Genomic DNA, 13,607 nt, shown 5'->3' with positions numbered 1-13,607 from the left:
AAATGCATTTAAAATCATGCTTTTCATGATCATCAGGTTTTTCTTTAATTTCTCAGAGCCTACGAAATTGTGCTTGAAATGATGGTGTAGTTTTCCAGAAAATATTTAAAATGTGAAATCCAAAACTTTTGTACCTAAAGAATCAGCATAAGATTTCAGGGACCAAAGCCTTCCAACCAAGAATGTTTCAGAGACACCAAGCTATAATTTGCTTGGAGTATTTTGGAATGATTCTGGCAGTTGTCAAAACAGGATGTTAGGCCACATAACTTTGTATATACATCCCCCTTGAAAAGTACAGTCAAACTCTGCTGAGCCTAATCTGAGTTACAATTGCAAACATTTGTCATTGCCCAATTTTTTTTTACTTGTTTTTAATTCATTTCGAAGGACACGAGTGCTCCCAGCAGAAACTGTCAGCTATGATTAGATCCCTTCACTCTATTCTCACATCAAGGTAGGCAGCCTGCAATTCAACACTGCAGTCAGACAAGCTGCCTCTGGAAGTATGAGTGGCATTAACAGCATGCTGGATTATTTAGATGAAGACAGAAGCAAAATGTTGCAGGTGCCTGAGAAGAATAAACCTCAGAAAATTTTGCAATGCAGGAGGCACACGGAATGACATCGCTGTTCAAAAAGTAACAATGAAATTGTTTGAAGTTGATGAAGGTTTGTCAGATCTTTTCTCTCCTCACTGCTACTACCTGGTTTTTATTCATTCACAAGGTAGACATGACCATTGTTACATCACATATCTTATTATCCTTAAGGTGGTTATGGAGGACATTCTTGACAACAAAATTGTTTTCTGTGTCATTTCTGTTCAGAATCAATCATATTTATGTGCAGCAAAAACAAAATACCGTGGATATTAGAGTCAGAACTTCTCATTCCATTACTTTTCTTGTCTTGGGAATATTTTTGCAATGTTATCTCCTTTCTTTGGAAATCCAAAATTTACTCCATAAGCCTTCTATTTCTGCCTGGAGGCAGACTTTACTTCTGTCTTTTTGTTGCCCATATTCTTCTCCATGCACCTCTAACCAGCTTCTTTATGAACGTTTTGTCTTTCACACTCTGTTGGTAATCACTTCCCAGTTGCTGTTTGACTGTTGTATCTTCTAAAAGCAGTAATGCTCTTAAATTGGCAAATTCATCTTTTTCTTCAAAATTCTTTATTCAGGTTTTTGTGAAATTTTCTCTGCATGGTGAGGGTCATGGGAATCATAATCTGCACAGCTGCTACCTTAAGGTTCTTGCCAACACTGCCTGTCCGTAATACTGGTCTCGGGATGATTGAGGTAATTCACTGCCATCAATCCTACTTTGTCTGTCTAACTATTAGTAGTAGATGATAGATCACTGATGAGCCTAAATAAAAGACAATCCTTGGACAGTACCTTCCAAACTCACCACCACTATCATCTAGAAGAAAAGGGAAACAGATACATGGGAAAACCACCATTCATAAGACCCCCTCCAAACCACTCACCATCCTGGCTTGAAAACGTAGCACAATTCTTCCAGCGTTATTGAGTCAAAATCTTGTGCCTTCCTCCCAAAGCTAAATGGGCAGCACTGGTTCAAGAAGGCAGCTCACCACCAGCATCTCAAGGACATTTAAGAATGGGTAATAAATGCAGACCCAGCCAGTGATGCTCACATCCAATGAATGAATACAAAAGGAGTTTATCTTACTTCTGCAAGTGGCTTATTGTACAATAATAATTAATAATAAATACAGTTTACAGTGCTAAGGACTGCCTGGGCTGTTTAAAATATATTTGCTCTCTACTGAAATTAATGTAGATTTCCTTGTCTCTGCCCAAAGACTGCATGTAATATCATCAGAATTAATGGAGTCAATGCAACTTCAACATTAATTCTTCCAGACCTATTACTTTGTTCACCCTAAGGCTTCTGTTCTGGGGTTGATTAAAATTGCATCTGGATATTTCGTATGTACCAAAGAAATCAAGTAAATAAATATGATTAGAATTTACTCAAAAGTTAAAGACTTCTATATAATAATATTGCTCATTTGTTTGTTGAACTGCTTGCCACATACCAAGTTTGCTCAAACATGCTTATACTATCTGGGTCCTATGTGGTTCCATTACTGCTAGTTTTCTTTTCTAATTGGCTGAGTTGAAAATGTGAAAGATATGATATCCACAGGTGTTGTAGTCATTAATAATGGTCTATGCATTATTGTTCATGAAACTTTAAAAAAAGCATAGCCCAACAACAAATTAAATTTGTATGAATGTTAATTATTGCACCTTTCATATAGCTGATGGGCCACAAGTATTAGACATGTCAGTAATATTAAAGCCAAGAGAATAAGAGAGAGTCACAGTATGAATATAAAAATGAATAAAAAAGAAACACAGAGTGATTACTGTTTTTGAAACTGGACGTGTTTCCCAGAGGTCAGTACTCGGAACACTGCTCTCTTTGGCACTGGAGAATTGATGAACCACACAAACATTTCAATCCTTACATAAACTCTTGTGTTTAGTTCAGCTGGAAAGACATTGGCTCCTAACAAATGTATGTGATTCTTAGGCTTCCCTCTCCAGTCTGAAGGTTGTCTTTTTAATGTAATATACATTGTGAGATGAGTGGGTTTGAACCATTCCATTTTACACTGTGTTTACTTCATCAGATCATTAAATAAGGCACATTGTAAAACAGGTGTCCAGCATTGGCCTGCCCCATTTCCACCAGATTAACTAATTTTAATGTCTGTATGAATAAATTAAAATGATATAATTCACACTGGTAACAGATTGAATGTCAATTGATTAAGTAAGTGTTGTTAGGGCTGATAGTAAATTGTAGGTTGAACATACGAACATGGAGTTTGCCTACTGCCTGCTTCAGAAGGAAGCAGATGTAAGTTATTCATGTATTTTGACATCTATGTCTGATTTCAAGAGATATTCAATAGCTTATGCAGTATTTTTAAAGGTTCAACCCACCACTACAATAATGTGTGAGCCTAGATACTTTGGTTCATGTCTTTGAATTCGCAGGCATCTAATTTGAGTATTGTCACTGAACCAAGGCTAACATTTTTTTTCCTCAAAGCAGTGAATAACGCCAAACTCATTCATTGGAGTCAGACTATGGTAGAACAGAGTAAAGAACATTACCAAAGACATGGTCAAAGTTAGGCCTTTCTGCAAACTATTCAGGCTTTTTAAACTAATGCTGATAATTGGCACGGAGAGAAAATTGTGTTTCTCATTTAAATTAATGTATAAGCTCCACAGGCATCTGCACGTGTCAAATAATTAGTTGGGCTACATAGTGTTGTGAAATTATGATCAGAAACCAGACAAATAGAAAAACATCACTTATGGACTGACAAAACAGAGGACATGTTAATCCACTGGAACACACACATATACTACATTACTGTGTCCCCTCATTTACATCCAGTTGTCAAGATCTTTTCCAAAGAAATTACAACACATTAACAACTCCATGAAGTGGAATAGTTTGATTTTAGATTTAGTTCCAAGCTTTAGTTGAGAAAAACAAATTTTAAATGATTATATTGCTAAGTGGGGAATGAAACATTTAATGTTACACATTATACAAAAAGAACAGATACATTTACACATTGTCTTAGAAATCTTTTCTTTTTCTGAATTTTACTTACCACTTTATTGAGCACAGCAAATGGTGAAATTATAGCACTTACCACATATCTCTTCAATGTTGAGATTGCTAAAATGGAAGCAAAGAAAGAGACTTTAAGTGATATTGCTGACCATGCTGCTTTATACATTTTTTCTACATAGATCATCTTTGCGCTAAAAAGAACTATCAAATATTTATGATATGGCACTGCATCTCATGAAGTATTGCCATATTTCTATTCAAAAAGCCCCGCGAGAATGTATCTTTAAATATATTAATAAATTAGATTGTATTAATTCAGTGACATTCTAATTTAAAAATTATTTTACAATTGGAGCTCTACTGGCACTTTTTCAATATAATTGCAAATAATATTAGAATATATCAATTATTTTTGATGGCATGGTAAAATTAGATAATTTTAGCCAAATGAGAAATAAATTTGCAGGATGAAAATTGTGAAGATGATCTCAAAAGAATTAAATCAGTTGTTTTGAGAAATTGCTTATGAATGTGGTGGATGATTTATTAAGATGTATTATGATTCATTCAGTTAAAGCTGAACAAATTTATTGGTTCATTAAACTGTTGGATGGTCGTGTCAGCTGTATGATGAAGCCTGTAAACATACTTTTCCAAAGCAAAATGTTCCATACTCAAGACGCAATCTCTTGTGACACATACCTCTACTAAAATCATGCTGCGTTGCTACAATGGGAAAATTTTACAAGAACATGGAGACATTAAAGCTGAATGTTTTCTGCTTAAATGCCACACCATTGCTTCACAGTTCCCCACTTGATCATTGAATAATTGATTGTCAAAAACAGTAATGAGAGCAACAATGATTGATGGTGATAAGGATGGAAATGAATACGGTAGATTATAGAAGCAGTGTGACATTGTTCACTAGGTCTTCACCTGTAATTCCATTCAAAATTGGATGGTATAGGCAATAAATGTGCACTTGGTGCACCTATGTCTTCATTTACATGTTCCTATTCTCGATTTTGAGGGAAACTGTTTTTTTTCTCATTCTGCTCAATCTACACAATAGCAAGGGAACAACTGGCTTATTTCCCTGTTCCACTCCTCTGGAACCATTAGCCTGAAGGGCCACCAGGACATGGTCAGTGGTAATTTATAGGATAGTAGCCAAAATCCTTTGTTTACTGCTCTCTCTATGCTGAGGTTGGGCAGAGGGGTGGGCGTGGGGCAGACAGACTCAGGTCAAATGAGATTTAGAAATACAAAATACAAAGCAAAAGCTGAAAGCATCAGGATAATAAAATGTGAGGCTGGATGAACACAGCAGGCCAAGCAGCATCTCAGGAGCACAAAAGCTGACGTTTCGGGCCTAGACCCTTCATCAGAGAGGGGGATGGGGAGAGGGAACTGGAATAAATAGGGAGCGAGGGGGAGGCGGACCGAAGATGGAGAGTAAAGAAGATAGGTGGAGAGAGTGTAGGTGGGGAGGTAGGGAGGGGATAGGTCAGTCCAGGGAAGACGGACAGGTCAAGGAGGTGGGATGAGGTTAGTAGGTAGCTGGGGGTGCGGCTTGGGGTGGGAGGAAGGGATGGGTGAGAGGAAGAACCAGTTAGGGAGGCAGAGACAGGTTGGACTGGTTTTGGGATGCAGTGGGTGGGGGGGAAGAGCTGGGCTGGTTGTGTGGTGCAGTGGGGGGAGGGGACGAACTGGGCTGGTTTAGGGATGCAGTAGGGGAAGGGGAGATTTTGAAACTGGTGAAGTCCACATTGATACCATATGGCTGCAGGGTTTCCAGGCGGAATATGAGTTGCTGTTCCTGCAACCTTCGGGTGGCATCATTGTGGCAGTGCAGGAGGCCCATGATGGACATGTCATCTAGAGAATGGGAGGGGGAGTGGAAATGGTTTGCGACTGGGAGGTGCAGTTGTTTGTTGCGAACTGAGCGGAGGTGTTCTGCAAAGCGGTCCCCAAGCCTCCGCTTGGTTTCCCCAATGTAGAGGAAGCCGCATCGGGTACAGTGGATGCAGTATACCACATTGGCAGATGTGCAGGTGAACCTCTGCTTAATGTGGAATGTCATCTTGGGGCCTGGGATGGGGGTGAGGGAGGAGGTGTGGGGACAAGTGTAGCATTTCCTGCGGTTGCAGGGGAAGGTGCCGGGTGTGGTGGAGTTGGAGGGCAGTGTGGAGCGAACAAGGGAGTCATGGAGAGAGTGGTCTCTCCGGAAAGCAGACAGGGGAGGGGATGGAAAAATGTCTTGGGTGGTGGGGTCGGATTGTAAATGGCGGAAGTGTCGGAGGATAATGCGTTGTATCTGGAGGTTGGTGGGGTGGTGTGTGAGAACGAGGGGGATCCTCTTGGAGCGGTTGTGGCGGGGGCGGGGTGTGAGGGATGTGTTGCGGGAAATGCGGGAGACGCGGTCAAGGGCGTTCTCGATCACTGTGGGGGGAAAGTTGCGGTCCTTAAAGAACTTGGACATCTGGGATATGCGGGAGTGGAATGTCTTATCGTGGGAGCAGATGCGGCGGAGGCGGAGGAATTGGGAATAGGGGATGGAATTTTTGCAGGAGGGTGGGTGGGAGGAGGTGTATTCTAGGTAGCTGTGGGAGTCGGTGGGCTTGAAATGGACATCAGTTACAAGCTGGTTGCCTGAGATGGAGACTGAGAGGTCCAGGAAGGTGAGGGATGTGCTGGAGATGGCCCAGGTGAACTGAAGGTTGGGGTGGAAGCTGTTGGTGAAGTGAATGAACTGTTCGAGCTCCTCTGGGGAGCAAGAGGCGGCGCCGATACAGTCATCAATGTACCGGAGGAAGAGGTGGGGTTTGGGGCCTGTGTAGGTGCGGAAGAGGGACTGTTATCCAGCATCAGGATAATATTGTAATTTACAGAAAGATAAGCAGAATGGGACAGGAGGTGTCAAAGAGTTTAGCAAAATTTGTACATCAGTCTTTGAGGTCATTACAGGACACAGAAGTGAAAAATTAAGTGACAGATTATTTATCTGAATGCACAAAACATTTACAATAAGGTAGGTGAAATAGTGGCATAAATAGGATGTTTCAGACATAATCACAGAGACTTGGTTATAAGGATACCAAAAGGTGGAAAATAAATATTCCAAGACAGAGAATATTTCCAGGAGATAGACAGAATGGCACAGGAGGAAGTGTAGCACTGATTGTAAAGGATAACACAAGGCACTGAGTTGGATAGGATCTTGACTCAAAAGGTAATGAATGCATAATTAACACGGGTAGAAATTATGAAAAGTGAAAGTCAGAAAATATAGTTGGGAATACTTTTAGGCCCTCATTGCAGAGGTCAGAGCAGTATAGTTTTGTGCTTTTAATAAAGGTAATGTGACAATTGTGGAGGATGTTTATCTTCATACAGACCAGGACCATCAAATTGGTGAGAATGCTCCATAATTAGTGTTTGTAGAATGTTTACATGACACTCTCTTGTCATATATATTGCGGAGCTGACAAGGGTTAAAGCTACCTTAGATTCAGCATGGTGTAATGAAGCCAGATTAATTAGTAATGTCATAGTAAAAGATCTTCTGGGAAACAGTGATCACATTATAATTCATTTTCATGTTAAGAGTGAAATTCTCCAAACACAAACAAGAATTTTAAAATTAAGCAAAGCCAAATATGTAGGTATGAGGAGAGAACTGACTAAGGTTAATTGGGTAAATAGCTAAAAGAAATGGTTGTAAATGAATATCAGCCTTTATGTTAAAGAATTCAGAGTGTTCATCAGAAGTATATTCTATTGGACAACAAAAACTCAGCAAGGAAGACTCATCCAAGTCTGCGCAGGATATTATGGATTATTAGATTAAAAGAGGTGGTCTATAGTATTCCAAAAAAAAGCAAGTCTGAGAATTGAAATTGTTTTATAAACCAGCAAATGGTTAACCAATATGGAAAAAGTATAATATCAGTGTGACCAGAAAAATAAAAACAGATCAAAGCTTTTATATGCATATAAAAATGAAGAGAGTAGCTGAAGCAAATGTTGGTCCCTTCAAAGCAGAAACAGGGGAAATTATTGTGGTGAATGGGGAAATGGCAGAGGTTTTGAACAAATATTTTGTGTCAGCACCAAAGTTCCAGAAATAGGTGGCAACTAAGCACTAAAAAGAATAACAAAATTAATACCAGTAGGAAAGAAAGTATTAGAGAATGTATCGTCTAAAATCTAACAAATTCCTGGGCCCTGATTTCTTTCACCCTACAAACAGACAGTTGCAGAGATGTTGTGTGTTCTAGCTATAATTTTCCAAAAAGTCTTAGATTTGGAAACAGTCCCATCAGTATGGAAGTTGGTAAATCTCATACTGTTTTTCAAGAAAGGAGGGTGAGAGATAACAGGTAACTTCAGGCTAGATAACCTAACATTAAATGTTGGGAAAGTATTGGAATCTATTATTAAGGAAGACTTAACAATGCATTTAAATAAACTTAGTATTATTAGAAGAAATCAAAATGGCTTTACTAGTGATAAATCCTGTTCAACAAACTTCTTGGTGCTTTCTGAGTACATCACTAGTAAATAACTACAGGGAGATCAGCCAACGTAATATGCTTAGGTTTCCAAACGACATTTGATGAGAAGCCGTGTGAAAGTCTAACAGACCAGATAAGGGCTTATGGAGTTGGAGTAATATAAATGCACAGGTGGAGGACTAGTCAATGGGCATGAAGAAGGACACAGGAAGAAACAAGGCATTTTCAAGTTGACACACATTGCTTAGTGGAACGTCAAAAGCTAAAGCTATAGCCTCGGCCATATACAATCTACAAAAGGGCTTAGCTAAAAGTCAGAAAATTAACGCATCTATTTGCTGATACATATAATTTGCTGATGATGCAAACCCAGTGGAACAATGAGCTGTGGGAAGGACACAAAGAGGCTGCAAAGAGATACAGGCGGGTTTGGTCGGTGGGCAATAAGCTGGCAATTGGATATAAAGTGGAGAAGTGAAAGTATGAAGCTATTCACTTTTGTCACAAAAATAGAATTTTTTAGAGGTGTAAACCTCTCATCACTGATGTTCAAAGAGACTGAGATATACTTCTGTAGTGACTGCAAAAAGTTTACTTGAGGCACAGGAAGCAATTAGAAAGATAAATGGCATGTTAGCCTTTCCTGAAAATGGACTGGACTATAGGAATGAAGAAGTGTTGTTACAACTGAACACAGCTTTAGTGAGACCACAAGTGGAGTACCGTGTACAGTTTTGGTCTCTGTATTTCAGAAAGGAGGCAGCACAGTAAATGTGCAAGAAATTAGACTCTGGGATAAGAGAGTTGCCCTATAATGAAAGGCTGATCAATTTGGATCTATTATCTCTGCAGTTTAGAACAATATCATTGAAACATTCAAGATTTCGAAGGGACTTGAAACAATAATTGCTAAGAGAATGCTTCCATTAGTCAGAAAATCTCAAACAAGAGAAGAAACACTTCAGAGATGAAGAAGTCAAATTGGGCTCATCATGCTAACTCTGTTTTTCTCCCCACAGGTGCTGTCAGACCTGCTAAGTTTCTTTAATGCTTTCTGTTTTGATTACTGTGAGAATCGAATATCCAGACCGGAACGGTTAAGTCATTAATAGAGTGGAGTGGGCTGGCCAGGTAGCCAGACTCTCCTCCATTGGAATTTGTCACTGCTGGTCGGAAACCATGTGGAAAGAGGTGCTGCTCCAAATTTGAGCTTCAATTCATAACATAATGCACTTCAAAAATTCTGGCACACCTATGCTTTTTCAAAGGAAAGCTGATTTCTATACTATTCTTCCTCGTGCTGCAACCCCATCAAAATTAATTCAAATTTCCAACTAAGATGTATATTGTTTCTTAACCTTAAAGTGAGGAAGTGTGATTGCTACTTATATTGCTAGGTGGATGATTCAAAGAGTATTATGTGCCACTATGTGCCAAGGCAAATAACCTTTCTGAAAAGTAAGGATGAATGCTGAAGAAGATCAATACCAATTATTATCAGCTGAGAGCGAAAAGGGAAAAATATTAAAGGCAGTGAATATTGGTTCATGTGCCACAAAGCTGTGTCCCATTCCATTATCCAATTCAAGAAAAACCAGGACAACTCCACCGAAAATAAAACTGTCACTTAATGCACAAATCTACTCAATAGTGTGAAGCATTGCTGCAATATGCCTTGGCTGAGAGTACACAATGCTGTCACAAGATATCAGCAGAGGTTTCTTCAATTCTCCAGGGCTTTAGTGACCTCAAGTCACATGTCTAAGACCCAAATAGGTACTATTTTCTCCAGAATTATATATGCAGCTCATGACAGATAGTAGCAAAAGAAGATTTTTTTATTAAAAGGTAGAAAGGTGGGTTCGAAGAATGTAAATTATTCGGCCTGGTTTGACTATATTCATTTTAATTTCATATGTCAAGTAATTTATTTATTCTTGTGTACTGATGCCAAACTGAATTATTAATTCTAACAATTCACTTATCTCTCAAACTTCTCACTGGTTGAAATCCTTGAAATGAAGACTGCTGACTACCCATAAGGAATTCACTATCACTACTGTGTTGCTGGGACAACTGTCAATAAACATGCAAGCAATTAATGGATTCAATCTGATGATGATGTAATTTTATGAAGGGAAAATTTATGTTCTTATCATGAGCTCGGATTAGAACATCATTTGTAGATGACATAACAAAGAAAATATAATTAACAATTGACGTTTCTTTTAATTGTTTGTTGGACTTCAGTTAATGCTTAAATTCCTTCTGCAACCTCCACAACAAAGACATTGAAGCAATGGGTGACAGCATTGACATCATCAGCAACACATAAGGCATAGAAAGCCGACAGGAACAAAATAAGATTTATACTGCTTTTTTCTGAAACCTTGTGATCTGAATAAAAATTGTTACTGATTCATAGTCCCTGCGGGACCAATCACAAATTCATGATAACTTCAGATAGAGAGGAGCCATTTTCATCTTTCAAATACATTGTTGACTGTTTTTATTCCCTATTTTCTATGAGATTAGGAGACCATTATGAACTCAGAATATCATTTGGCTGACACGCATGTATACTTGAATTCTGCAGTTTAGCTTCACGCCTCACTTCTAGTGTTTCACAAATCATTTTGATGACTCCCACAGACAGCAAAACACCACTAATGCTATATTATGTTATAAGTCTGCCTCTTATTTCCGACGTGTGCCTGTGCAACTTATTCTGAGCTGATTAATGCAACATTTTAGCAAGCTGAGGAACTGAGGATTAATCAGATACAATCTAATTAAAACTGTTTTCCTTCCCTTAAGCATCGTGTTAACACATGTTGATGTTAAACTTTGCAATTTACAAAAACAATTTCAATGTTTTGGGCTTTTACCAAATTCAGCACCTGCTGAAGCAGAGCTAAATATTAAAACATTGATGGTTATCATTAACTCCTTCCTGTCAAAGGCAATTGCTGGAAACGTTTTAATATTTAATAGTCTGAATTATCGGCCTTTGTGCAGTATTGTAATCTTCTATGTTTCTATACAGTTTGGATATTAGGAGATTTATGCAGGGAAAAGTTTGCTGCTGACTTGTATCATTTGTTTCTGTGCAATAATATGCTATGGTTTTGTGATCTGATTGATACAGCAATGAATTATTTAATAGTTGTACTATTCAGACTGTAGTAACATTCACATTCTATATTTGGAACATTACATGCTCAGGCCTATTGCTGTATCTTCCTGAAAGGGAATGTTTTCATTTATCACTACGTGGTGTCTGTGAGATGCTGACGAAATTGTTTGATGTTTAAACTGTGAGGTAGACATTAAATCCATCCAAAGTACCTTTGCCATTTTACTTTAGTTTCAAAAAGAAAAATAATTCAATAGAATGTCATAAGCTCTATTTCTCTCTGTCTACATGAAACTGGTTTAATCATTTATGACCAGATAGGAGATGTACTGTGCTGCAAGCTTCAATGGAAAAGCAAAACAAGTGACTGATTCGCTAATACCTACTTTTGCTTCCATCAAAGTTGAATATTGCTCCTTAATATTCATAAGGAGCCTACCATCTTTATCTTGTCATTCCCCTTAACTCAGTGTCTGAGATCAATTGTAATGAAACTCAACTCTAGAGAAAAAAACATTGCTTTTGCCCACATCGAAAATCATTGAAACCATAGAATTCCACAAAGATAAAAACTTTCCATTGTTGAAGCAAATGAACTGGAATAGGAGGAGGAATAGGAACTGTAAAAAACACATATTGAGGAACCACCACGGCCCATTTTCATAGGAACATTCATAACAGGGTATCCCACAGTATTGTGCAACCAACCTTTCAGTAAGCAAGCCCGAGAAGTTCAGTCAAAACATGCAACATCCAGTAATTGTTTTTCTAAAAAAGTGCCAACAATATCCTATTGAGAAAAGCAAGTGCATAACTCCCTAGTGTTTCAAATGAGCCAATTATCACAATCCTTTCAACATAAGTCCTCAAAGATTAATAATAATGAAAGCACCTTCATTAGACTCCCTGAAATGAAGAATGTTTTAAAGCAACAAAAGATTGAGACTATTAAATTAGTTTAATTATGTATTTAAGTTCCCATCTTCAAGGAATCCAAAATGTACAAAGCTGGTCATTATTAACAATACTTCACATGATCATCTGCCTGATGAATATTCTGTTGTAACTGATTTTGTAATATTTCTGATAGATTAAAATGGCAAATATATTTTAAGTTGAGAAGTTAAGAAAATAAATAGGATTATTAAAAGTACTTTAATAATAGGAACACTGGCTCTTGTAGCAACAATGTGAATGGGCTTTTATTTTAATATCAATCTTTTTAGAGTTTAGATTTTGAGCTAGCGACATGTGATTTGTGTGTATTAGGTTGAATAATGATTAACTTGTTGGCATTTCTGGTGCCACGGTTATTTGTTGAAGCTATTATGAGAGAGATCATTTCTTGAGTGCCAATGGGAATTTATTTGCATTGGGAGAGTTTTACAAGAGGACAGAGTCAACACTGAAGAGCATTAGATTGTTTTCAGTTAGACGGTTAAAGGATGGATTTTTTTTTGCTTATGGGAAACACCCATATTATTGAGAGCTTTTGGCTTCAGTTTTTGGTTCTGGATAATTGAAACAGTTCTTTTTGAGCAAGGAATTAGTTCAGAAAAGTTGGAAATAGATTACGTCTGTGTAAAAATTTCTGTTTAAAGGTTCCAGACAAGAAGTGGTGAGTTAGAAACCTGAATGGATTATTTGAAGCTGAGAAAGTCTAATCTTAATAAATGAATACCCAAGGAACAGGCTATCAAACTCTCAAGACAGGAAATTGAAAACAACAGTCAAATCAACACTATATATGTGAAAAAAAGAGAACTCTCTCCAATGCTTGAGTACCTAAATATCAATAGGATAAATGGAACATTTTATTTCTATGATGTGTTTTGAAAGTTATCAAATTTAGAATATGTAAATAATTTGGTTTATTCTGTTACATTGTCTTCTTTAGAAACATAAGAACGAGGTGCAGGAGTAGGTCATTCAGCCCTTTGAACATTCTCTGCCATTCAATGAGATCATTGCTGATCCTTTATCACAATGCCATACTGCCACTTTCTCCCCATGCCCCTCATTGCCTTGAATATCTAAAAAGATATCAACCTCTTGAATATATTCAGTAACTTCACCTTGATAGTCTTCTGTAGTACAGAATTCCACAGATTCACTAACCTTTGAATAAACACGTATTTCCTCATCTCCATCCTAAAAAGCCTATCGCGTATCCTTAGACTGTGTTCATTGCTTCTAGACTTCAGTTTTGAGAAATGAGCTATTACTTCATTGTGAAAACCCCAGTGCTTTCTGAAGAAGGGTCTGGGCCCAAAATGACAGCTTTCCTGGTCCTCTGATGCTGCTTGGCCTACTGT

At 37.9% G+C, this 13,607-nt stretch overlaps 1 protein-coding gene across 2 annotated transcripts in view; it reads right to left on the bottom strand.

Moving 5' to 3' along the window:
• The window catches only part of necab1 (N-terminal EF-hand calcium binding protein 1), a 161,692-nt gene that overhangs the window by 103,521 nt on the left and 44,564 nt on the right, over positions 1-13,607 (bottom strand). For both annotated transcript variants that reach the window (XM_048530129.2, XM_048530130.2), the window contains exon 4: positions 3,716-3,741. In XM_048530129.2, coding sequence (XP_048386086.2) covers positions 3,716-3,741 — 26 coding nt within the window. The remainder of the gene's footprint in view (positions 1-3,715; positions 3,742-13,607) is intronic.

Source organism: Stegostoma tigrinum, chromosome 5 (genome assembly GCF_030684315.1).
Source record: "Stegostoma tigrinum isolate sSteTig4 chromosome 5, sSteTig4.hap1, whole genome shotgun sequence".
NCBI lineage: Eukaryota > Metazoa > Chordata > Chondrichthyes > Orectolobiformes > Stegostomatidae > Stegostoma > Stegostoma tigrinum.
This window is presented reverse-complemented; position numbering and strand designations above follow the sequence as displayed.